This window comes from Anomaloglossus baeobatrachus, chromosome 8, assembly GCF_048569485.1.
Source record: "Anomaloglossus baeobatrachus isolate aAnoBae1 chromosome 8, aAnoBae1.hap1, whole genome shotgun sequence".
Classification (NCBI taxonomy): Eukaryota; Metazoa; Chordata; class Amphibia; order Anura; family Aromobatidae; genus Anomaloglossus; species Anomaloglossus baeobatrachus.
Window position 1 is genome coordinate 179086770 of NC_134360.1, and position 24511 is coordinate 179111280.

General features: G+C 48.2%; 1 protein-coding gene across 1 annotated transcript in view; it reads left to right on the top strand.

Moving 5' to 3' along the window:
* Positions 1-24511, top strand: part of LOC142249369 (dimethylaniline monooxygenase [N-oxide-forming] 2-like) — a 46835-nt gene that overhangs the window by 16473 nt on the left and 5851 nt on the right. The window contains exons 4-7 of the mRNA XM_075321002.1: positions 11191-11333; positions 14637-14831; positions 17618-17978; positions 18086-18158. Of these exons, the coding sequence (XP_075177117.1) occupies positions 11191-11333; positions 14637-14831; positions 17618-17978; positions 18086-18158 (772 nt within the window). The remainder of the gene's footprint in view (positions 1-11190; positions 11334-14636; positions 14832-17617; positions 17979-18085; positions 18159-24511) is intronic.

A 24511-nucleotide genomic window follows, 5' to 3' on the forward strand; every position in this document is an offset into this window, starting at 1 on the left:
AAGATAACATTTGAAATTAACATATTTACATTTTTAATCATAACTCTTCCCAAGACGGGAGGCACATTTCTTTTAACGTTACAAACGGTTTACGGTTACGGTTTCCGCTCTCTCCCACCCAAGCAACCTGGCCCTGATGCTGCCCCTAAAGCCCAGGCAGCACCCCTTGACCCACAGTCCAGCACAAGTTACCCGAGCGGGATCTGTCCTTCCCTCCAGAGGGTAGCCACCGGTCCCTTTGGTGGCTGGGCCCTAGCCTGCTCTGCTCAGGGCCCTCCCTCCAACCTGCCTCTCCGGAGGCGGCATTGCGGAAAACGGTAACGGTAAACAACATATTTACAAGCCACTTAACGTTTGTGGTGCCCTGCAAGTTCACGGGCTTGTCCATGGATAGTTCCCATGCAAACCGTAAACGGTCCCCACGGTGACAACGGTGCCGGCTCCGGCCGGTTCAATCACAAGCAAATCAGGTAAAACTTCGGTAATTATCATTTTCTTATCATTTGCAGAACTTTCAACTTTTCAAACTTTCAACAACAAAATGGTGGTCCCAACGGGGACGGTGCAACGGGCATCCGCTGCCCTACTCTGGTCCTTCTGCTGCTTCATCCGAGGGAGGGGGTGCAGAGCTCACCCTGCTCTCGTTGCTGCCCCTGAGCTTCACATCCAGGGCAAACCACCCCCTCTCTCCGCAGTGTCGGGTATACCGCACCATGTCCCCCGGCATGAGGTTACGGCCAGGATGTTCCTCGGGCAGGTGGGCATTCACATCCCGCCGGGCTACAAACACTTCGGCCTCCAGGCCCGGTTCATATATAAACCCGTAGCCCCGGCGGACATCAAACCGCCTCACCTGCCCTTCATACAACGGGCCCCGGACACGGAAGGTCGCCTGCCGAAGATTTTCCTTCTCCCGAATGGCTCGGGCCACCAGCTCGGCTTTCCTTCTCTCCCTCTCCGCGATCTCCAGGCCCAGCTTTGTCGGCTCCCTATCCCAATATGGCGCTGTTGCCAGCGCCGGCGCACGGGTCGGGCCCCGCGGGACATCCAGAACGTTACCCACTGTCAGGATGGTGGGCGGCGTATCCCGCGGTGTCGTGGCCTTGGGCGCTGCCTTGCAGCAACAACCCGGCGCCACCTCAGCCGAGGTGTGGGGGATGGGCATAGGGGCTTTCCGCTGCTGGGCCTTCAGCTCGGAGCGGGCCATCAGCTCCGGCTCGGGAAACTGCTCGGGGACTGTCTCTGGCACAATCTTCGGGGCCTTCCATGGCAACACCTCCGGTTTGCTACGGGCTCCGGCTACAGGTCGGTCCGCTGGGGCGGACGGGCTGGGTATCGCTACCGGTTGCGATGGTAGCGGGCCTTGTGGCGGGGTCACGGCCCCCGAGACGGGTGGCGAGGGAGGCAACGGGGGGAGAGGGCTTGGACCGGGTCCCTCAGCCGCAGCGACCGGTCGCTCCGGGACATAGGGGCGTGGGTCACTCACCCTCCCTTCCTCCGCTTCCTCCTCGCGTCTCCGCACGGTGGCTATAACGTCCGCCATGTCGGTCTCCCACTCCTCCAAGAGGAGCTGCATTTTGACCTGCAGCCTTAGATGGAGCTGCGCGGTCCGGATTTCCACCCACGCTGCGGTTCCCGGTGCGGGGGCCACGGTGTTTCGGACCGGCATCCACATGGTGTCTTTCTCTCTTTCTTCCAGGAACGGTATGTTCGCAGGGTCCTGGCGTCCCTGCTTTTATAGCCGCAGCTACATGCAGCCAGCCGCCATCGCGTCCCCCTTAGCTCTTTCCGGCCCCTCCTCTCTCGGGGCGGGGTTTTGGCCTTCGCGCCTCTACTGCTCGAGAAGACGCTCGAGCGGGAACTTTTCGCGCCAAAGATGGCGGCTTCTGAAATTTTTCTGCCGGACACCTCCGGCGGTAACAAGGCACACCTCTACCAGACGGCAGAGCGGTAGGATCCTGTTCGTGACGCCAAGTTGTCGCGGGCGGGGAGGAGGGTGTCGGCACACCACGCTCACCCCCTTCTGCTCGGGTCCGGCGGCCGCTGCTCAGTGGTGGCTCGAGCCGTAGGCCGGATCCCCGGGGGTTTCTCGAGCGGCACTCCTCGCCCGTGAGTGAAAGGGGGTTGTTGGGTGTGGGGATGATTATTGTCCGTGACGCCACCCACGGTTGTGGTGATTGCACCACCGCTGCTCAATACGGGGATCCCGGGGATGGTGATGCGGAGCAGCCAGGTGTTGTGTTGCCCCTCCGTGGGCAGGGGTTGGTGATCCCGGGGCCCGGTGAAGGTTTGTGAGGTGCGGGACCTGATGGGCGCAGGGGCGCGGGGCAGCACTGTGCCTTGCGGCACTGTGGTACTCACTCAGCCTGAGACGTGGACACAGTTTGTACGGTAAACCAAACGGCTGGTAGGACGGTCCCACAGACGGCTGCACCTGCACTCCCGGTAGGTGACGGTGATGTCTCTCTTCCTTGCACCTATGGTTGACTTGTGGTAGCGGTGGATTCCCTCCGGTTACCCGCTCCCCGACTACAATCTGGGCCGGAGGAGCTCTACACTTTGCCCGCAGGCGCTGGCCCTGAGAAACTGGTGCCGTGGCGGTGGCGGTGTCTCTCTGCTTCAGGTTGGGCTGTTGCCTTCAATCGGGACTTGGTCGTTGGGGGATCTACGTCCCCTTCACTGACAGATTTGGCAAATTTGGAGACTCCTAGCCTTGCCGGGGTCCGAGAGGCCCCTGCCCTGGTGCTGACTGTCCTTCGGAACACTGCTCCAGACCACCGGGCACACAGCCAACGGGGTCCTTCCAGGAACTTCCAAACGGTCCCCCTCCAGACAGTCACCGCCGTCGCTGACCTTGCTGATCTGGCCCTACACAAAGCTGGACCCTTCAGGCTTTCTTTCTTTACTGTCACTTCACTCGCTTTCCTCCTTTACCACTTTCCTACTTTCACTTCTTGTTTACTCCTCCACTTAACTCCTCACTCTTGCCCTGCCAGGGCTAATCTCCCTGGTTTTCCCGCCTCCAGAGCTGTGACCTCCTTGGTGGGCGGAGCCAACCGCCTGGCCCACCCCCTGGTGTGAATCATCAGCCTCTGGAGGAAGGCAACAAGGATTTGTAGTTTAGCTGTGATGTGCCTACCTGGAGTGTGGGGTGTGGTGGTGTTGTGACCTGTGACCCCTGGCTTGCCCAGGGCGTCACATCTCCACCTCATGACATTTTTTGGAGAAGTTCAATGGTTCTAGAAGATAGTTAGCACCTCAAGGAGGCATCACACAGTGGAAACAGGGAGCGCCTATGAGCCTCTGTAGACTCTATATCCCATTGTAAGTGTACCTTCACACTTAGCGATGCAGCAGCGATCCGACCAGCGATCTGACCAGGTCAGGATCGCTGCTGCATCGCTACATGGTCGCTGGTGAGCTGTCAAACAGGCAGATCTCACCAGCGACCAGTGAACAGCCCCCAGCCAGCAGCGACGTGCAAGCGACGCTGCGCTTGCACGGAGCCGCCGTCTGGAAGCTGCGGAGACTGGTAACTAAGGTAAACATCGGGAATGGTTACCCGATGTTTACATTAGTTACCAGCGCACACCGCTTAGCTGTGTGTGCAGGGAGCCGCGCACACTGAGCGCTGGCTCCTTGCTCTCCTAGCTACAGTACACATCGGGTTAATTAACCCGATGTGTAATGCAGCTACATGTGCAGAGAGCAGGGAGCCGCGCACACTGCTTAGCGCTGGCTCCTTGCTCTCCTAGCTGCTGTACACATCGGGTTAATTAACCCGATGTGTACAGCAGCTACATGTGCAGAGAGCCGGAGCCGGCAGCACAGGCAGCGTGAGAGCTGCAGATGCTGGTAACTAAGGTAAATATTGGGTAACCACCTTGGTTACCCGATGTTTATCTTGGTTACAAGCTTACCTCAGCTGTCAGACGCCGGCTCCTGCTCCCTGCTCGCTTCATTTATCGCTCTCTCGCTGTCACACACAGCGATCTGTGTGTCACAGCGGGAGAGCGCCTTTGAAGAAAACGAACCAGGGCTGTGTGTAACGAGCAGCGATCTCGCAGCAGGGGCCAGATCGCTGCTCATTGTCACACACAGCGAGATCGCTAATGAGGTCACTGCTGCGTCACAAAAAGCGTGACTCAGCAGCGATCTCGGCAGTGAGCTCGCTGTGTGTGAAGCACCCCTTAGGCCATATTTACATGCTGAGTAATTGAGTTTCTATCTCAGGATTTGTAAGCCAAAATATGGAGTAGATAAAAAAAAATACAAGGGTCTCTATCATACTTTTCTTCTGATTGTTCCACTCCTGGTTTTTGCTTACAAATACTGAGGTAAAAAACTCACCAAATACTCATGTCCACATGGCCAAACGGTTTTAGCTTTAGAGATCACAGCAGATGGTTATGAATATGTAGTGCCCCACAAGGCAGGTGGTTAACCTACTTGTTGCTGGGCTGTTTCAGGCAGGGCCAGGCGATGTCACGGGGTGGCCTTGCCCGGTTCCATTGCCCTGAGGTGTATAGTATATGGTGGGGGAAGCAGGGTATTTGGGAGAGTTTATCATGACACCACCTGTGGTATGCGGCCAGGAGTAGCCGCCGCTGCAGAATTCCTCGCCAGGGCAGGTGTTAAGGCAGCCGGGATGGTGTCGCTCCCAACAGACAGAGCGGGCCCCGGGTTGATGAAGAGGGATTTAACGGCCATTGGCACCTAAGCACTGGGTGGCGGCGCCGGTAAGGATGAGCCAACACAGTCTCTGCGCATTCAGGGTGTAGTTTACGCACAACTTCAGCTGCCAGCCCGGTCACACTGGTCACTGGCAGCTGGCCAGTGATGGGCTCCGGTCAATCCCAGATCCGGTAACGGGTCACTACCGGTGTTTTGAGAAAGAAGGAGAGAGAGTCGTATTGCTAGGGTGTTCCCCTCAGCGGTTAGGTATTCTGGCTTAGCTCCCGCTCCAAGCCCCGGGCCTTGTAAAGTCCAAGATTTTCCAGAGATGTCTTGCCAGAACTATGGTCCTGACGGGTCTGTTTTTGATGTGTGTGTGTTGTGCCTATTTCTACCCCAAGTGGAACCCGCCCCCTAGGTGGCTGGACTCAGTGACCGGGAAGTCCCATGATCGTAATGGCCCCCCCCCTGCCTACCCTGAGCCATCCCACCCTGTGTGAAGGCTGCTAAGCTGTATGTAGTGTGTGAATGTGGAACACCGGTGAGTAACCCCCTCTTACCTGAGATGAATACGGCACTTTAATTGAGGTGCAGTACCCTGTGGCAACCAGAGCCTCAGGGGCATCACAAATAGACCCAGATATCACTGACTGGTTGCTATATGAAGCTTAGGAAATGTTTAAGAGGGTTTTTTGCATACAAGAAAAATAAATGATATATGAACGATGAAGGTGCACACATGGACCAAAATGGATCAGAATCAGCTCTAAAATTGATGAAAATCATTCATTTTGTATACAACAAAACCCCTGCTATGTGGATTTGGCCTTGGCGTAGCAACTAAGGCCTAAGTAATTTCCGTTAGTTGTGACTACACTGGCTAACGGGTTGGGTCATACTCATGCCCACCACCACCACCACCCTGGGTCAGTATGCCATTCAGCTTGAGGATGACGTGTATACACAATGTGCATAAAATATCCTTTCTTTGGATGTAATTAGGAACCAGTACATTATCCAGCTGGTCTGGGATCTGAAAGATGTTGATTTCTAGTCTAGTCAAGTGTCTCAGTTAATTGTAGGATCTGGTATGGGGTCTGAATTATTTTGGTGTATGGTCTTGTATCTAAATTAGTTTTGGCAGAACTGACATGAAACAAACCTGCCCTATGCCTTCATATAAAATAAGAGACCTACAGAAGTACAGCAGGTCTGTATGGAGTTCTTAGGGAGCCATATTACAGTTTCATACAACTTGGGGATTCACAGAGCTGTGACATCTCTGTGTGTGGTGCCCCTAAGGGTCCAGTCGCCACGGAAGTACTGCACCTCAGCCAGAGGTGTGGTATCCCATTCCCTGGTAAGAAGGAGCACACAGACCATGTTACACACACACTCTTAGTATAGCTGCGCTCCATCAGGCCGTTAGGGCGAGTTGCACAAAAAGGAGAGTACAGTCCTGAAGCCAGTCTGGAGGTGGGGTTAGTTAGTGGGTGGACACTTAGAACGGAGTGCAGAAAGTGAAACTGTGACAGAACAGTGCAAGGAGAGAACAAAGGAGGAAGCGGATGGGAGAGGTCCTGAGGACCAGAGCCGGCGAGCTTGTCCTAGCACAAGAAAGAAAGAAAGAAAAGGAAGAAGGGGTCCTAGAGTCACGGGAAGTGAGAAATACACCCGTAGGCTTGCATCGACAGCTGACATATCGGTGTGGAGGGACTTGGCAGCAAAGGGGACCGGCTCCTAGACTAGTGGATAACTACAAGGCTCAGCTATCAAAACTGGAGGCGGTGGTAACTTCATGTGCCGAAGCCACAACCACATGCAAATCCACTGAAAACGTGACCACAGAGAGCCAAGGTATAGGACAAACAAGCCCCCCCATAACAGGGTTCGCGGATACCGGCTCAGGGGCACTGTGTGTGAGACGCAGGGCAGGAGGGTGAAGCCAGCGTACGAAGATGACGAGGAAAGGTATACCGGTCTTGTGCCTCTGAATTACCTGGGGATAGACTGGATTCCGGTACATCAGGACTCAGCACTCCAAGGGCAGTATTTGACCGGCCGTAATAACCTGGAACTGATAACTGTGAGTAAAAGAACTTGTGACTGCTTCCCGCTGTGTCCTGGACTCATTGCCTGCACTGCCAGCCCCGCGCTGCTATCCAAAAATCCCACTGGCTAACAACTGCCTACAGCTGCCCTGGAGCCCCAGCTCCACCTGTGAGGAGCTGTACCATCTCAGCTGCGTCACTATCTGCCCCAGCGGTCCCGTCCAAGCAGCGTCAGCCATATATGGCTGAAGACAACAGGTGGCATCACAAATCATTATTCCCTGTAAATATAACCCCCAATTCACGTCATTTAAACGACACCACCAGGGTCACGGAGTTGGGCCCTGTCGCAGTGACCTCACAAACAGAATTGTGGCCCTGTTCCGAGTGCCACTAGGCCCTGGTGGGGCCTGTCATGTACACATCAGCTTTTTATGCTTTATACCCCAATACATATATGGTTCAGTTTTTGATTAGTTATAGAAGGTAGACACAGGAGAGGAGAGGCAATCTTAACTTATGCACCAAGGCCCTTGAGCTTTTAGTTACACCTCCCATTCCGCAGCTGTATAGTGCTCAGGTAATAGGCTGTCATTGGCTGACTAGTAGAGATGAGTGAACCCATGGAAGTTCAGTTCAGAGGGGGAAACCGGACTTTTGAATAAGTTTGTTTTTGCACCCAGACTTGACTTGAACCCCAGTGGAAGTCACTAATTGGGCAGTTCAGGTCTCCATCCACATGCAGCCAGCAATAAATAGAACACTTCCGGAGGCACAGGGTTTTTCCATTTTTTTTTTTTAAGGAGCACTCTAAATCCAATCATGGTATTGTTACCCCCAGTGTGAGCCGTTCAAACACTGCAAGCAGCTCTCACTGGGCTGAGCACCAAGCGCACCCGAGCACAGCAATGCTTGCTTGAGTGGTTGCATACGTAAAGCACTGTAACTCCAAACCCGAACTCTGCTTTTTTTTGTAAAGTTTGTGTTCGGTATGAACATCGAACACCGAATCTCGGGTTCATCATCTCTACTCACTAGGACTTTAAAATTATCAGTCTATCCCTAGCAAAGTTCGCTGATTTTAGATTGGTGATGGTCCAACTCTCAGCACCTATACTGATCAGCTAATTGCAGGAGTAATGTTGCTCCATTAAGCCATTGTCTCCTTTATTATAACCATCTGTACGTGTGAGGCTGTGACTGGTTTTATTGCATATTATCTGAATAATACGATCCTATAATAAATTAATTACACAAGGCACGGCCATTATTAAAAGTACAGGCTATGATTGGAAAAAAAAATAACACAATGCTTGATGGAGCACCATGGCCTATTCCGGTATCTGATTGGTGTATACTATAGGCAGTCATCTTTACTGATACCAGGCCACAATACTAATGCTTTGTAGGATGCAGCAGGCTCCCATTAATGGGGTGAGGGGGTGACTTCCTAGTATTCTAAATGCACAAAGATGAGGCTTATGAGGCTTGCATAGGGCTCCAGTTGCATACTTATGTGTAGCGCACCATGTTGGCTTTCAGTCTATTTGTCACACCAGTACTATTAGATAAGCTGGGCTGCCTAGCACTATATAAGCTTATCTCTTGGAGACAGACACTTCAATTTCTTCTCCAAAACTACAGGGCTTGGCTGCATCCTGCACAGCATGAAAAACTACATGAGGCGTTGGTTGATATGTTGACGAAAATATACAAGCTTGCAAACCCACATCAAGTGTGTTCATTGTCTTACGAATTCCTACACTAAAATTAAAATTAATTGCAAAAAAGAACAAAATAAAAACATATCACAGAAAAAAACGCAGTTGTATTTACCAACATCTGGTCATTGCTAATATACTGCAGGATGCAGCAGCCACATGATAAAAGGGGAAAGTAATGCAGAAATATTGCCAAATCAACCACTCACACTTGCTTTTAATTTTAGTGCAGGGACTCACAAAACAATGAGATCGCTTGATGTGAGTTGCGAGCTTGAGTATTTTGGACTAAATATCAACTAATATCTCATGTATTTTGTCATCTTTTGCAGGATATGACTAAGACCCTGTTGTGTTGCTGGAGGGGAACTGGGGAGGACTTAGACTGCTGGGCATTGCGTTGATCTAATAGTACAGGTGTGACCAATAGGCTGAAAGACAGAATGGTGCCGACTGGTGCCAGTACAAGCCTTATTTGTGTGAACTTAGAATACAAGGCAATATCATAGATGGTAGATGTATGAGTGGTTGTTTTTCTCAGCATTGTGCAGCTGTGCGGCCCCTACCTTTTATCATGGGGCCTGCTGCAACATGCAATGCATTTGTATTGTGACCAGGTAAGTATGGCTTTATTTTTCTATTTGTCTTTTTTCAGTGAATTGAGTATGGAAAAGGCTTTCAAAGTTAAAGGGATCCTGTCACCAGATTTTGGGCCTATAAGCTGCTGCCACCACCAGTGGGCTCTTGTATACAGCATTCTAATATGCTGTATATAAGAGCCCAAGCTGCTATGTAGAACGTAAAAATCACTTTATAATACTTAACTAGGAGGTCGCTTTGGTGCAGACTGGTCAAATGGGCGGCGCTGTTCTCCGGGATTGGCGCCTCCTCTTTCAATCATCTTGGTCTTCCTTCTTCTGAAGCCGGGGTGCATGACGCATTCTACATCATCTACACTCGCCGGCATTGAGGTCTTGCGGAGACGCACTTTGATCTGCCCTGCTCAGGGCAGATCAAAGTATTGTAGTGCGCCTTTTATATACAGCATGCTAGAATGCTGTATACAAGAGCCCACTGGTGCTGGCCACAGCTTATAGGCCCCAAATATGTTGACAGGTTACCTTTAACCCCTTCACGACCGCGGGCCGTAAAATTACGTCCCTGCAGTCATAACCTTACTGCCCGCGGTCTGCTGGCAGCGTCATGCTGCGATCGGCACACATCTCAGCTGATTTTCACAGCTGAGATGTGTGCCTGCTAGGCACTATGGCGCTGTCAATATGTGACAGCGCCATTATAAGCACGATCGCGGTAAAATTTTACTTACCGCCCGATACCGGAAGTCACGTGACGCGATCACGTGACTCCCGATAGTTGTCATGGTAGCACAGGGTCATGTGATGACTCCTGTACTACACCTGACTTGCTTTCACTTTCGCTGTGCCAGCGGCACAGCAAAAGAGATAGAGAGCGTATCTGCTGTTTACAGCCTTGTAGCTGTGATCAGCAGATACTGCAGAGCGATCGGATTGCTGATCGCAATAGCCCCCTAGGGGGACTAGTAAAATAAAAAAAAAAAGTAAAAAAAAAAAGTTTTAAAAAATAACCAAAAAGTTCAAATCACCCCCCATTCGCCCCATTGAAAATTAAAGGGTTAAAAAAATAAAAAATATACACACATTTGGTATCGCCGCGTTCAGAAACGCCCGATCTATCAAAATATAAAATCAATTAATCTGATCAGTATACGGCGTAGCGGCAAAAAAATTCCAAACACCAAAACGACGTTTTTTAGTCGCCACAACTTTTGCGCAAAATGCAATAAGAGGCGATCAAAACGTAGCATCTGCGCAAAAATGGTACCGTTAAAAACGTCAGCTCGAGATGCAAAAAATAAGCCATCACTGAGCCATAGATCCCAAAAAATGAGAACGCTATGGGTCACGGAATATGGCGTAAAACGGGCGCCACTTTTTTCGGACAAACTTCCGATTTTTTTTTTAACCCCTTATATAAAAGTAAACCTATACATGTTTGGTGTCTACGAACTCGCACTGATCTGAGGCATCACACCCACACATCAGTTTTACCATATAGTGAACACAGTGAATAAAATATCTCAAAAACCATAGTGCTATTGCACTTTTTTTGCAATTTTTCTGCATTTGGAATTTTTTTGCCGTTTTCCAGTACACTATATGGTAAAACTGAGGGTTTCATTTAAAAGTACAGCTCGTTCCGCAAAAAATGAGCCCTCACATGACCATATTGACTGAAAAATAAAAAAGTTACGTCTCTCAGAAAAAGAATGGCGAAAAAAAAAAACGGAAAGCGAAAAATCGGCCGGTCGTGAAGGGGTTAATGTCTAGGATCTCCCTTTATGTTTACGCTTCATTGACTTTATCAATTGTAAAATCCAAGTTAATAATAACCCTGTTTTTTTATGAAAAATTTAGTCAAAGGTCACAATGAGTTTTTGGTGAGTTTTTGATGTTGCAGAATTTCTGCACCAATGAAGTGAATTAGGTTACATGCGATTTTGACATTGCGTATGTTCCCTGCTGGTGTGTCACCTTTTAAGTAAATCTGCTTTGTTTTTGATACTTCCTGGTATTTTGCTTTGAGAAAACTTTATTGATTTACTTAGGTGCAGATTATATGCATTTTTGATTATTATATGTTTATTTAATTATATATGTTGTGAATTAAATGTCCAACTGACCTATTTGTCCTGATTTTTTAAGGCATTGAAAATTTTAAAGGTCAAGTAAGACATTGCCGAGAATACAAGAGGCCTGTTGGTTTTGATGGGAAACGAGTTTTAATCATTGGGATGGGCAACACTGGAGTTGATATCTCAACTGAGTTATGCACAAGAGCGTCACAGGTATGTTTTACCGCACTGTAAGAAACAAGTTAAAGACACAGATTAGGGGATCTCTTAAGAAAAGAGATGCTGCTCATCGAGTGGAGATGCTATTGGTCTATGTTAAGTTAAACCAAATAATGAGATAAAAAATTTCAAAAAGAGCTCAAGAAACCAATAAAAATTTATAGTTTTTATTCAATATTAGAACATACATAAACATACATATTATCCTTTAAAAATTATAGAGGTATGTACATATAGGGACACCATAGCATAACAACAATATTATCTTCTTATTGTACTAAACAAGGGTAACCACAATAGTAAATTATTATAGAAATTCATATATTGGTAGTACTCTGCAGCTTAACCAAGTAGGAATTACAATAAATCTATGTTTGTAAATATTTATATTGTGAAAATATGTTAAAAAAAAGGATCTCAATTTATGTATGGAGGTATTGTGTAGAATTGCCAAAATTAAATAACTATTATATCTGCCTTCTTAAAAAAAACAAAAAACTGAGCTGTGACAAATGTTCAATAAACATGCAACATTACAAGCATGTGAATTGCAGCCTCAAGACTAGAAAAAAAACAAGGAGAAAATTGTAGAAAAAATACCCTGACTATAAATAAATAAATTGCAAGTGCTTAATAAACAGGGTACTTAGTATATACATTTTTGCAAAAAGGTAAGAAGCTGCCTCACCTCGTCACGGTGTACCCATCTGAGACAGTCCCTAACCTACTAAAGTTAAAAACATATTCTGTACCTGACTAGTGTCATGTCAAAACTTCAATATGGATGGTAAAGTGGTTAGCTGGGTCCCAGATTAAATACACAGCAAAAAGTGAGAAGCAGGTAATTGTTCAGCCTCAGTATCAGGAGGGCTGCACCCCCAACTTGCATTAAGTGCAAGTTGGGGGTGCAGCCCTCCTGATACTGAGGCTGAACAATTACCTGCTTCTCACTTTTTGCTGTGTATTTAATCTGGGACCCAGCTAACCACTTTACCATCCATATTGAAGTTTTGACATGACACTAGTCAGGTACAGAATATGTTTTTAACTTTAGTAGGTTAGGGACTGTCTCAGATGGGTACACCGTGACGAGGTGAGGCAGCTTCTTACCTTTTTGCAAAAATGTATATACTAAGTACCCTGTTTATTAAGCACTTGCAATTTATTTATTTATAGTCAGGGTATTTTTTCTACAATTTTCTCCTTGTTTTTTTTCTATATCTGCCTTCTTGTCTCCATCTTCTTACTCCAATTTACCCTCAATAAGAATCCACCATTCGTCTGTGCCATATCCTTTCTCCAGCAGCCGTAAATTGTTAAGTTGCATATTTGTCCTCGAGTCCCATTCCTTCACTGGTGGTCTAAATCAGTGGTTGTCAAACTCATGTTTCCAGTATTTTCTTAGTATTGCACAGGTGATGCCTTGATAATAATTCCATCACCTGTGCAATACTAAGGAAATCGGAAAAACATGACCTGTTGGGGGCTGTGGGGACTGGAGTTTTGGAAACTGTCCCAATTGCTTTTCAGGGTCTACACAGGCTCTAGTATGGTAATTAAAAAAAATACAAATTATATGTGAAAAATGAAAAATAGTGAAAAATAGTAACTGATGTTTCAATTTCTTTATGAATATTGATTAAGCCTGAGATTAATCAGCAATCCAACATTTCAAGTACCTACCCCTTCTCCTTCCCTACTTCAGGAAATGGTAACGTTATAATATTCTTAGGCTGCTTTCACACATCCAGTTTTTCCTGTGTGGCACAATCTGGCTCTTTGCAGAAAAACCGCAACCGTTTTTTTTTGCCGCCGGTTGCATTTTTTTTGCATAGGCTTTCATTAGTGCCGGATTGTGCCGCATAGGATTGCTTTCGGTCCGGTTTTTGCCGCATGCGGCAGATTTAGCCGATGCGGCAGCCAGATGGAATGTTGCCTGGCATGTTTTTTTGTCCGGCCAAAAAAAACCCGCATCGCACCGCATCCAGACGATGCGGCGCGATTTGCAATGCATGCCTATGGACGCAGCATGCGGCGTCCTGCGGCATACACCGCATCCGGCCGCCGCATGCGTTTTTTCTACTGCGCATGCTCAGTAGCGTGCCGCAAGCGGCAAAAACCGGTCGGGCCGCATGTCAAAAACTTATGCAAAGGATGCGGTTTTGTCGCCGCATCCGTTGCATAGGTTTTAGAGCCAGATTGGCCGGTTCTGCTAAAACCGGAGGTGTGAAAGCAGCCTTAAAGCAGAAGGGAATATACGTCCTTCATGTTAGCATGGCAAATTTTGTTAGAAGAACTATACTTGAGACCAAAGGTTTGAAATTGCATTTTATTTAAGTACTACATTAGTCGACATGTCTATATGTGACCAAGTCCTTTTTTTTTAGTGGTCAAAGGTATATCTTCACCTCCAGACAAGGAGTTTCTCTAATCTTAACCTTGGAAACTGCAGAGATAATAGAACTTGTAGTGTCACTGCAGTTTATACTTTAAACACTTGGGGCTATGGGAAGCTGTCATGTTTGCCCACCTCTAACTCCAGACCTGGCTATTGTAATACCTGCCTGGATCCACAGACTCAGATGGGCTATAATGGACAGGCTAGAGGGAAGCCACTCACCAAGCAGGGCCCCCAGAACCCTGAAACCCTTTAACCCCTATACAGGGATTTGAAATTACACAGGGTTCGAGGTGATCACTACCTGTGGAAGGCTGCAGTCCGAGAGAGTAGTAGTCAGGCAGGGTCGAACTGGGAAATGCAAAACAGGAACAAAATCGGCAAGCAAGATTGTAATCTGAAAATAAAGCAGAGGTCAAATCCGGATTGGGCAGCGAGGTACATAAACAGCAGGCAGGAGGGTAGTCAGGAAACAAGCAGAAGTCAGAACACCAGAATCACTAAACAGAACAAAGTGAGAAAAGAACCAGGAGTACAGAACTATCTCTGGCAGTGGTCAGCAGACAGGAGGGGAAATAAGAAGGGTGTGGTGTCTTCCCATTGGTTGTAGCTGAATGATGGTAACTTCAGCTGGAAGACACACGCCACCTACAGTCAGCCAGTGGTACTGCAGATCCCAAGGAAACCCAGCCCAGTGAATCAGCGGAGCCTGCGCCCACCAGCGCCGCTGGCATCGACTCCTCTCCCATAGCCAGCACTATCCATGGCAGGAACACAGTGTCGCCTGGTGATCATAGTAGAAATTGCTGGAGCGGACTCCAGAGGGGACGTAACAGCTATAGGCATTATGTTAAGTGACATGTATTGAATTTAACCAAGTCCTTTTTTATTGGTCACAGGTATATCTTAGCTCCAGACAAGGAGTTTGGGTTTTTCCACGACTTGGAAAAGGAGGACTTCCTTTTGATTTGGAATTTATATGTCGTTACTTTAATTGGATCAACAATATAATGCCAGCAGCTGTGTCTCGATGGATGCTAAAGAAATACATGAATGACCAATTTAATCATAAACTCTACAACATACAACCTGAAGGGTAAATGAAAACACTTGCCGAAGAGAAGTTTGTCTCTTCTGTGCACACGACATTTATATTGTGAATGTTCACCCTTGAACACTCTTTTTTTGTATATTTTACAATTTATGCTTAGTCTGATTTAAATTTCTGATATATTATTATAATGCTTGGTTCCGAATCCCCTGCAATATATTAGTAGTAGACAGAGCATAGTGGCTTTTGCTTACTGATGTTACATTGACCCATTACTAACACTGCATGTAATAATCACTCAAATTTCCTCTTGACAGTCACTTTCATTGTGTACACATTTTTTGTTACTTCCTTTCCATAATTCTAAGGCTATTACATACAGTACATCTAGGTGAATACACACTCAATAAATATTTCTGGCAGTTAATCAATTAGAATAAATGTGACTATTTTAAGCCTCTATAAAAAACAAAAGAACAAAATCATCATTTTCAGGGCTGCAGTAATATCTAACAACTGAGGTCTTTATTTATACAAACAACGATGACCGACAACTGTAAATCTACTTTTAATTGTAATTTTAGATTTTTTGTTCGTTTATATGTATACTGATCAAAAATATAAACACTTTAGTTTTTGCTCACAGTTTTTTTCAGCTGAACTCAAAGATCTAAAGGCCCCGTCACACAACGAGATCGCTAACAAGATCGCTAACGAGATCGTTGCTGAGTCACCATTTTCGTAACGCAGCAGCGATTTCGTTATGTGTGACACCTACCAGCGATCAGGCCCCTGCTGTGAGATCGCTAGTCGTTGCTGAATGGTTGGAACCATTTTCTTCAAAGGCGATGTACTGCTGGGCAGGACGCATCGCTGTGTTTGACGCCTACCAACGACCTCCTAACACGGTCCCAACGCCTACCGAGATCGTTATACAGGTCGCTAATCATTACTGCGTCGTTGGTAAGATCTGACTGTGTGACATCTCACCAGCGACCTCCCAGCCACTTACCAGCGATCCTTATCAGGTCACATCGTTTTTGGGATCGCTGGTAAGTCGTTAAATGTGATAGGGGGCTTTAGACTTTCTCTATGTACAAAAAAAATCCTTGTTTTCTCAAATATTGTTCACAAATTTATCTAAATCTGTGTTAAGGTGGTGTCACACACAGCGACGACGACAACAACATCGCTGCTAAGTCGCCATTTTCTGTGACGTACCAACGACCTCAACAGCGACATCACTGTGTGTGACACATAACAACGATGTAACACATAACAACGATCAGACCCCTGCTGCGAAATCGCTGCTCGCTACTGAATATTCCAGGTCATTTTTTGATCGCTGCTATCCCGCTGCGCCATGATGATAAGCTCAGCATCCTTGTGTTTGACACCGCAGCAGTGACGGTCACGACGATGCTGAAGGCAGGACAAGGGCGTGTTTTTGCGGTGTATTTTGCAATGCCCCTACGACTCCAATTGGTGGTTACAACAGCGTTCCGATTGGGTACCTTGCTGAAGGCGTTACAGTGATTTAATTCTTTAAGTTCCATTCTTTGTTCCACGTAGTAGATTCTCTGTCTGGTGTCGCTAGTGTGTCGTTCTTTGTGGATCTGAATGAAATGAAATAGAATGAATGAAAGCACTACTGGGTCTTCCTTTGTTTGGCACGGTCACCCAATCAGGCGCCGCTGTAGTGATCACCAATCGGAATAGAGGGGCGTGAAAAAAGGCAACACAAAGGCGCTGTAGCGATCACCAATCGGAACAGAGGGGTGTGAAAAGAGGCAACGCAAAACATGTCTAGGGGTAAACACCACGCCTCTATCAAGGTCTGAGTCATCGCATAGCGACGCGTGTGACACCGCACAACGACTGTCGAGGTCGCTATGATCGCTGCTCCATCGCTGCTTAAAATTACATGTTTGACAGCTAACTAGCGATCATGTAAGGTTGCTGTTACGTCACAGGAAATGGTGACGTAACAGCGACGTCGTTGTTGTTGTCGTTGTGTGTGAACCCAGCTTTAGTGAGCTCTTCTCCTTTGCCAGGATAATCCATCTCACAGGTGTGGCATATCAAGATGCTGATTAGACAGCATGATTATTGCACAGGTGTGCCTCAGGCTGGCCACTATAAAAGACCACTCTAAAATACACAGTTTTATCACACAACACAATGTCACAGATGTCGCAAGTTTTGAAGGAGTGTGCAATTGACATGCTGACTACAGGAATTTCCACCAGAGATGTTGCCTGTGAATTGAATGTTCATTTCTCTACCATAAGCCATCTTAGAAGATGTTTCAGAGAATTTGGCAGTACATCCAACCGGCCTCACAACCACAAACCACGTGTAATCACACCAGCCAAGGACCTCAACATCCAGCATCTTAAACTCCAAGATCATCTGAGACCGGCTACCTGGACAGCTGCTGCAACAATTGGTTTGCATAACCAAAGAATTTATGCACAAACTGTCAGAACCACTGCCACTGATCCAAATCTTTGCTGACAGACTGCAGCGTTGATATCACAACTACAGCATATGTTATTGATGTAACCAATCACTGCGCTCAGCAGATCTTGCCATCTTGGTTGGCTTCAGCCCTGAGTCTAGTGATTGGCTGCACACTAGGTATTACAGCAGTCAGTTAAGAAAAGCAACGGGACTAATATGTTCAGGGGAACCTTGAAAATATTATGGTTTTATTAACTAATGCATTTCATACAAGCTATAGTTTGGTTTACTGAGTAGTTGACTACTGTACAATTGGTTATCTCAAGTTCCAGTATTTACATTTCATCAATTAATTTTATTTTAAATCATAGATCTGAATGGAAGGAACCTTTGGTGAATGAAGAACTTCCAAGCCGTATTTTGTCTGGTTCGATCATGGTCAAGCCACATGTGACAAGGTTCACTGAGACATCAGCCCACTTTGCAGATGGTTCTGTTGTGGACAATCTTGATGTCGTTTTGCTCGCCACAGGTTATGACTACAGTTTCCCTTTTCTGGATGAAGCTATTGTTAAAAAGGATGAAAACAAAGGTGCATTTTATAAAAAGGTTATTCCACTGGGGATTGAAAAGCCTACAATAGCATTCATTGCATTTATCCTTCCCATTGGGCCAACTATGGTAGTGGCTGAACTTCAGTCTCGATGGGCTACTAGACTCTTTAAGGGTAAGTAATTGTTAAACCCTTACACAAAAAATACCATCATAAACAAAAAAAGTTGTCTTTTGTATAAACTAATAGTAATAATTGTACTTTACATATCTGATTTTCAGGATTACACAAACTTCCAAGCGCTGAAGGAATAAAAAAAGAGATGCTAAAAGATGAGCAGCTTAGAAAGAAATGGTAAATATATAGACTTATCTCAATTTGTAGACACTTATTCTGTATACTGTATACTGCAGTCAGATTTTAGAAGAAAAATTTAGGCCAAATTCATGAAAGTGTTTGAGTGGGATTTTGGCATAACATTCTGAAAAGTCACAAACGTTTTCATGCCAGTTTGAGCACGAACGGAATAGAGGTGGGACAATGCCCGCTCATCTAATTCATGCCTGGCCAGAGCATATTTTGTGGCGAGGCACATGGAAGTGCATGTGTCGCGGGCGGAGGGGACGCGCTCGCCATGCTCGGGTCCGGGCCTTCTGCTGCTGCTGCTGCTCGGTGGCTCGAGCGGTGGACCGGACCCGGGGACTCGAGCAGCGCTCCTCACCTGTGAGTGAAAAGGGGGGGTGGTTTGGTTAGGGAGATTGTTCGTGACTAGTGTTGAGCGAGTATGCTTGTCACTACTCGGTACTCGCACGAGTATCACTGTACTCGGGCTACTCGGCGGGGACCGAGTAATCTCGCGATACTCGTGCTGTACTCGTGGTCTTCATCCCTGCATGTTGGCGCTCTTTTGAGAGCCAGCCCTCATGCAGGGATTGGCTGGCAGACCACTGCAATGCCACAGCCCTGTTAGTTGTGGAATTGCAGTGATTGGCCGGCCTGCACAGCGTGACCGAGCCTTTATACCGGCGGGCGCGCTGTGCTCTGCACACAGCCATCCAGACAGTCAGTGCAGGGAGAGTGTTGCTGCTTCAGGGAAAGGTTTGCGACCCTTTATAGTTATTTCCGTAGCAGGGCTGCAAACAGTGTAACCAGAAGTCCTTCTCAGGACTATTGTAGTTGTATACAGGCAGGCAGGGTATAGCCAGGTCGGAATACAGGAGCAGAGTCCTTCTCAGGACTATTGTTGCTGTATACAGGCAGGGCAGGCAGGGTATAGCCAGGTCGGAATACAGGCTAGTGACCAGAAGAGTCCTTCTCAGGACTATTGTAGCAGTATACAGGCAGGCAGGCAGGGTATATAGCCATTCCTAGTGGTGACCGTATACCAGCCTTCATCATATTTGGGGCTGGTGTACACAGTCTAAAACAGTCCTGATAGTGTCAGACTTCTCAGTAATTGGCGCTCCTAAAAACCTGTTAGGTTCTTATTGCGTCCGTGCTTGCATTTAAAAACCGCACGTGTGTGCCTGTCGGTGGCAGCGTCAGGCTCCACATTGTCCCTGGATAGAGACGTGCATGATGGCCTGTAAACCTGAAGTGCCCATTGTAAGGAAGTGGGTCTAATGTAGTATAGCCCTTTGGCAGGGCAGCCAAAAATTGGGAGGCTCCACATTGTCCCTGGATAGAGATGTGCATGAGGGCCTCAAAACATTGTTCCCATTGCAAAGGAGCGGGTCTCCTGTCGTTGTAATGCCCATTCTGAAAGAATGGGCGAAAAAATTTACCACTGGGGGTATACCTGAAACAACGGCCTAACTATTGTAACGGTCATCATGGTGGCGCATGAGGAGAAGGAGGAGCAGTCCAGCGATTAGCCAAAGTCCAGAAGTGTGTACCCATGGGTGAGTGGAGGTACATGGCAAATTCCCGTTACAAACTTTAAATTCCGCTGTCATTTGCTGGTGGTGTGGTGAAGTCTGGCCCAATCCAACCCTTGTTCATCTTGATCAGAGTCAGCCTGTCAGCATTTTCAGTTGACAGGCGAGTGCGTTTATCTGTAATGATTCCCCCTGCGGCACTAAAAACACGCTCTGACAAAACGCTAGCAGCAGGGCAGGCCAGGACTTCCAAGGCGTAGAGAGCCAATCATGCCACGTGTCCAGCTTGGATACCCAATAATTGTAAGGTAATGCAGGTACTCAACAACTGCCCTCTTCTGCTCACATATCCTGACTAACATGTGCAGAGTTGAATTCCAACGCGTGGGGACATCACACACCAGTCTGTGAGCCGGAAGATGCAAACGGCGCTGAAAGCCGGCAAGGCCGGCTGAAGCAGTAGGTGACTTTCGAAAATGTGCAGACAGGTGGCGAACTTTTACCAGCAGATCAGACAGCTCTGGGTATGACTTTAGAAACCGCTGAACCACGAGGTTGAGCACATGGGCCACGCATGAAACATGTGTCAGCTGGCCTCGCCTCAAAGCCGCCACCAGGTTCCGGCCATTGTCACACACGACCTTTCCTGGCTTTAGGTTCAGAGGTGTGAGCCAGTGATCTGTCTGCTGTTTCAGAGCTGTCCACACCTCTTCTGCATTGTGGGGTTTGTCACCTATGCAGATTAGCTTCAGCACAGCCTGTTGCCGCTTCGCCGAGGCAGTGCTGCAGTGCTTCCAGCTTGGGACTGGTGTGGATGGTAAAGTGGATGAGGATGCGCAGGAGGAGGAGGAGGCTGAGGAGCATGACATTCCGGAGCTGTAGAGTGTGGGTGAAACCCTGACTGAGGTAGGGCCTGCAAACCTTGGTGTGGGAAGGACGTGTTCCGTCCCTCGCTCAGACTGGGTCCCAGCTTCCACAATATTAACCCAGTGTGCCGTCAATGAGATGTAGCGGCCTTGCCCACAAGCACTTGTCCACGTGTCTGTGGTTAGGTGGACTTTGGCTGAAACAGCGTTGTTCAGGTGTGATGTTTTGTGACACGTGGTTATGCAATGCGGGGACGGCACACCGGGAGAAATAGTGGCGGCTGGGGACCGAGTAACATGGGACAGCTGCCGCCATCAGGTCGCGGAATGCTTCTGTCTCCACCAGCCTAAAAGGCAACATTTCCAGTGCAAGCAGTCGCGAAATGTTAGCATTTAGAAGTGTGGCATGTGGGGCGTTGGCAGTGTATTTGCGCCTGCGTTCAAAGGTTTGCTGAATGGATAACTGAACGCTGCGCTGGGACAAGGACGTGCTTGATGATGGTGTTATTTCTGCGTGGGCAACTGCAGGTGCAGGGCCGGAGGAGGCTTGTTCGCAGGCAGCATGGACAGGGGATTGGCTCGCATGCACAACAAGCGAAGACGTAGCAGTGAAATCAGCAAGCACTGCTCCTCGACTCTGTTGTACATCCCACAAAGTCGGGTGCTTGGCTGACATGTGCCTGATCATGCTGGTGGTGGTCAGGCTGCTAGTTTTGGTACCCCTGCTGATGCTGGCATGGCAGGTGTTGCAAATGGCCTTTTTAGAATCATCTGGAGTCAACTTAAAAAACTGCCAGACTCGGGAAGACCTAACATTTGTACAGGCACCTTGTGTCGTGTTGTTGTTCCGGGGAACGGTTGCCTGACTACTGCCTGGGGCCACCACCCTGCTTCTTACTGCCTGTTGGGAAGCTACGCCTCCCTCCCCCTGTGCACTGCTGTCCTCGCTCTGCATATCCTCCTGCCTGGTTGGGTCAGTTACTGGATCATCCACCACGTCGTCTTCCTCTTCTGCACCCTGCTCCTCCTCCTGACTTCCTGACAATTGTGTCTCATCATCGTCCACCCCTTGTTGAGACACGCTGCCAACTTCGTGAGAACGTGGCTGCTCAAATATTTGGGCATCTGTACATACAATCTCGTCATGACCCACTTCAACAGAAGCTGGCAAGAGGCCAGAATGTGTGAATGGAAACGTGCACAGCTCTTCCGAGTGTCCAAGTGTGGGATCAGTAATGTCCGTGGACGTGTACTCGGCCTGATGGTAGGAAGGAGGATCAGGTTCTGAAATGTGCGGTGCAGTATCACGGCTACTGACACTTGACCGTGTGGAAGACAGAGTGTTTGTGGTGGTGCTAATCTGACTGGAAGCATTATCCGCTATCCAACTAACAACCTGTTGACACTGGTCTTGGTTCAAGAGCGGTGTACTGCTGCGGTCCCCAAGAATTTGGGACAGGACGTGCGAGCGAGTAGATGTGGCCCTTTGTTGTGGCGAAATTAGAGCTTGCACACAACCTCGATCTCTGCCTGCACCACCATCACGTCCACTTCCTTGTTCGTTGCCAACGCCCTTGCGCATTTTGCAATGCTGTGCTGATGTGTATTCACTAGACTTGTGCGTTATATCCAAGTTTGTGCAAAACGCACACAAGTGCACCTGAACGCTGCCACCAACAGGCACACATGTGCGGTTTTTAAATGCAAGCACGGACGCACTAAGAACCTAACAGGTTTCTATCCAGGGACAATGTGGAGCCTCCCAATTTTTGGCTGCCCTAACAAAGGGCTATACTACAATAGACCCACTTCCTTACAATGGGCACTTCGGGTTTACAGGCCATCATGCACGTCTCTATCCAGGGACAATGTGGAGCCTCCCAATTTTTGGCTGCCCTGCCAAAGGGCTATACTACAATAGACCCACTTCCTTACAATGGGCACTTCAGGTTTACAGGCCCTCATGCACGTCTCTATCCAGGGACAATGTGGATCCTCCCAATTTTTGACTGCCCTGCCAAAGGGCTATACTAAAATAGACCCACTTCCTTACAATGGGCACTTCTGGTTTACAGGCCCTCATGCACGTCTCTATCCAGGGACAATGTAGAGCCTCCCAATTTTTGGCTGCCCTGCCAAAGGGCTATACTACAATAGACCCACTTCCTTACAATGGGCACTTCAGGTTTACAGGCCCTCATGCACGTCTGTATGCAGGGGCATTGGTGAACCTCACAATTTTGGACTGCCCTTGCAAAGGAAAATACTACAAAGACTCACTTCCTCAAAATGGGCACATTAGACTCAAGAGGCCTTCATGTACGTCTTTTCTCAGGGACATCGGAGTGCCACACAATGTTTTCACGTAAAATCTTTCATGTAATCTCCAAAAGTAACATACACCAGCTCTATCTCACTATTGGGTATGTGCCCTTAACATTTCCGCCATGAAAATTCATTTTGGTGTCATTTTTGAAGGTTTTCTGGTGAGTCCGTAAAAATGGCGTAAAACGCGGACAAAATTGTTCACAGCTGTGACTTTTGAGTGATAAATGCTTCAAGGGGTCTTCCCCATGCTGTTGCCATGTCATTTGAGCACTCTTCTGAGACTTTTGTGATATTTGTAGGGTTTTTACATGCTGCCGGGGGTTCATGTCATAAAAATACTCGGGTCTCCCATAGGATAACATTGGGCTCGGTGCTCGGGCCGAGTACACGAGTATCTTGGGATGCTCGGCCCGAGCCTCGAGCACCCGAGCTTTTTAGTACTCACTCATCACTATTCGTGACGCCACTCACAGGTCGTGGTGATAATGGCACCACCGCTGCTGGTAACGGGGATCCCGGGAGAGATGGTAGGGTGCAGCTGAGATGTTGTCCCCTCCATGGGCAGGGGTTGGTGATCCCGGGGCCCGATGGTGTAACGGGGAGGCCAGATGGCTGGGGTGCAGGGTTGCAGGGACAGCGCGGCGCGGTGCCTGACGGCACTGGTGTACTCACTCAGACAATCACTGACAAAGTCTCTGGTAAACCAAAACGGCCGGATGGACGGGTCCCGCAGCCGGCTGCAGTGTTGTTGTTGTGCTCTCCCCGGACGGCTGATGGTGGCTGTCTTTCCCTGCACCTTTGAGAATGTTCTTGACTCCTGTGGTTGCCCACCGGTAGTCCGCTCCCCGGCGTATAGGTGCTGTAGGAGCCCGTTTTGCCCGCAGGCGCTGGCCCTTGGATCTCTAGCCTGTGGCGGTGGCTGTATATCCTCTCTGGGTGGACGGTTGCCTTCAATCGGGACTTTAGTAGTTGAGAAACCCCTGGGGTTCCTGTCACATTCGGATTTGACTATTGACGGCGGCTCCAAGCCTGGTCGGGGTCCGATGGCCCTGCCTGTGTGCTTAGCTTCACTCCATTCCCCAGTCCAGTACCGGCGGGCCGACGCCCGACCCCGGTCCTTACGGCTCTGCGGTGTTCCACTAACTCCTGCAGACGGCCACCACCGTCTGCCAACCTTGCTGTCAGTGTCTGGGCTCCAACCCAGACACCCAAGTGTTCACTCCTCTCACTTTCACCTCCAAGACTGATCTGTCACTTTTCCCGCCTCCAGACCTCTGTGAACTCCTCGGTGGGTGGGGCTTGCTCCGCGCCACCTGGTGTGGACATCAGACTCTGGAGGGAGGCAACAAGGGTTTTGTGTTTGGCTGCTGTAACTGCCTAGGGTGGGGGGGGTGTTGGTATGTTTGTGACTACCTGGCTAGTCCAGGGCGTCACACATGCCACTTGTAACATGTGCCCGGTTCATTAAGAAACGTGCGTCCATCAACTTGTAATAATGTTCCCCGTCATTGCGCTCTTCACATACATGTTAAAAAAAAAATAATTCCTTTACGTGTCCTCTTTCCCACAATAACCAGCAGGGTGGTGGCACATTGCGGTGACTTCATTCTCCACTCACATCAATGACAACTGCCAT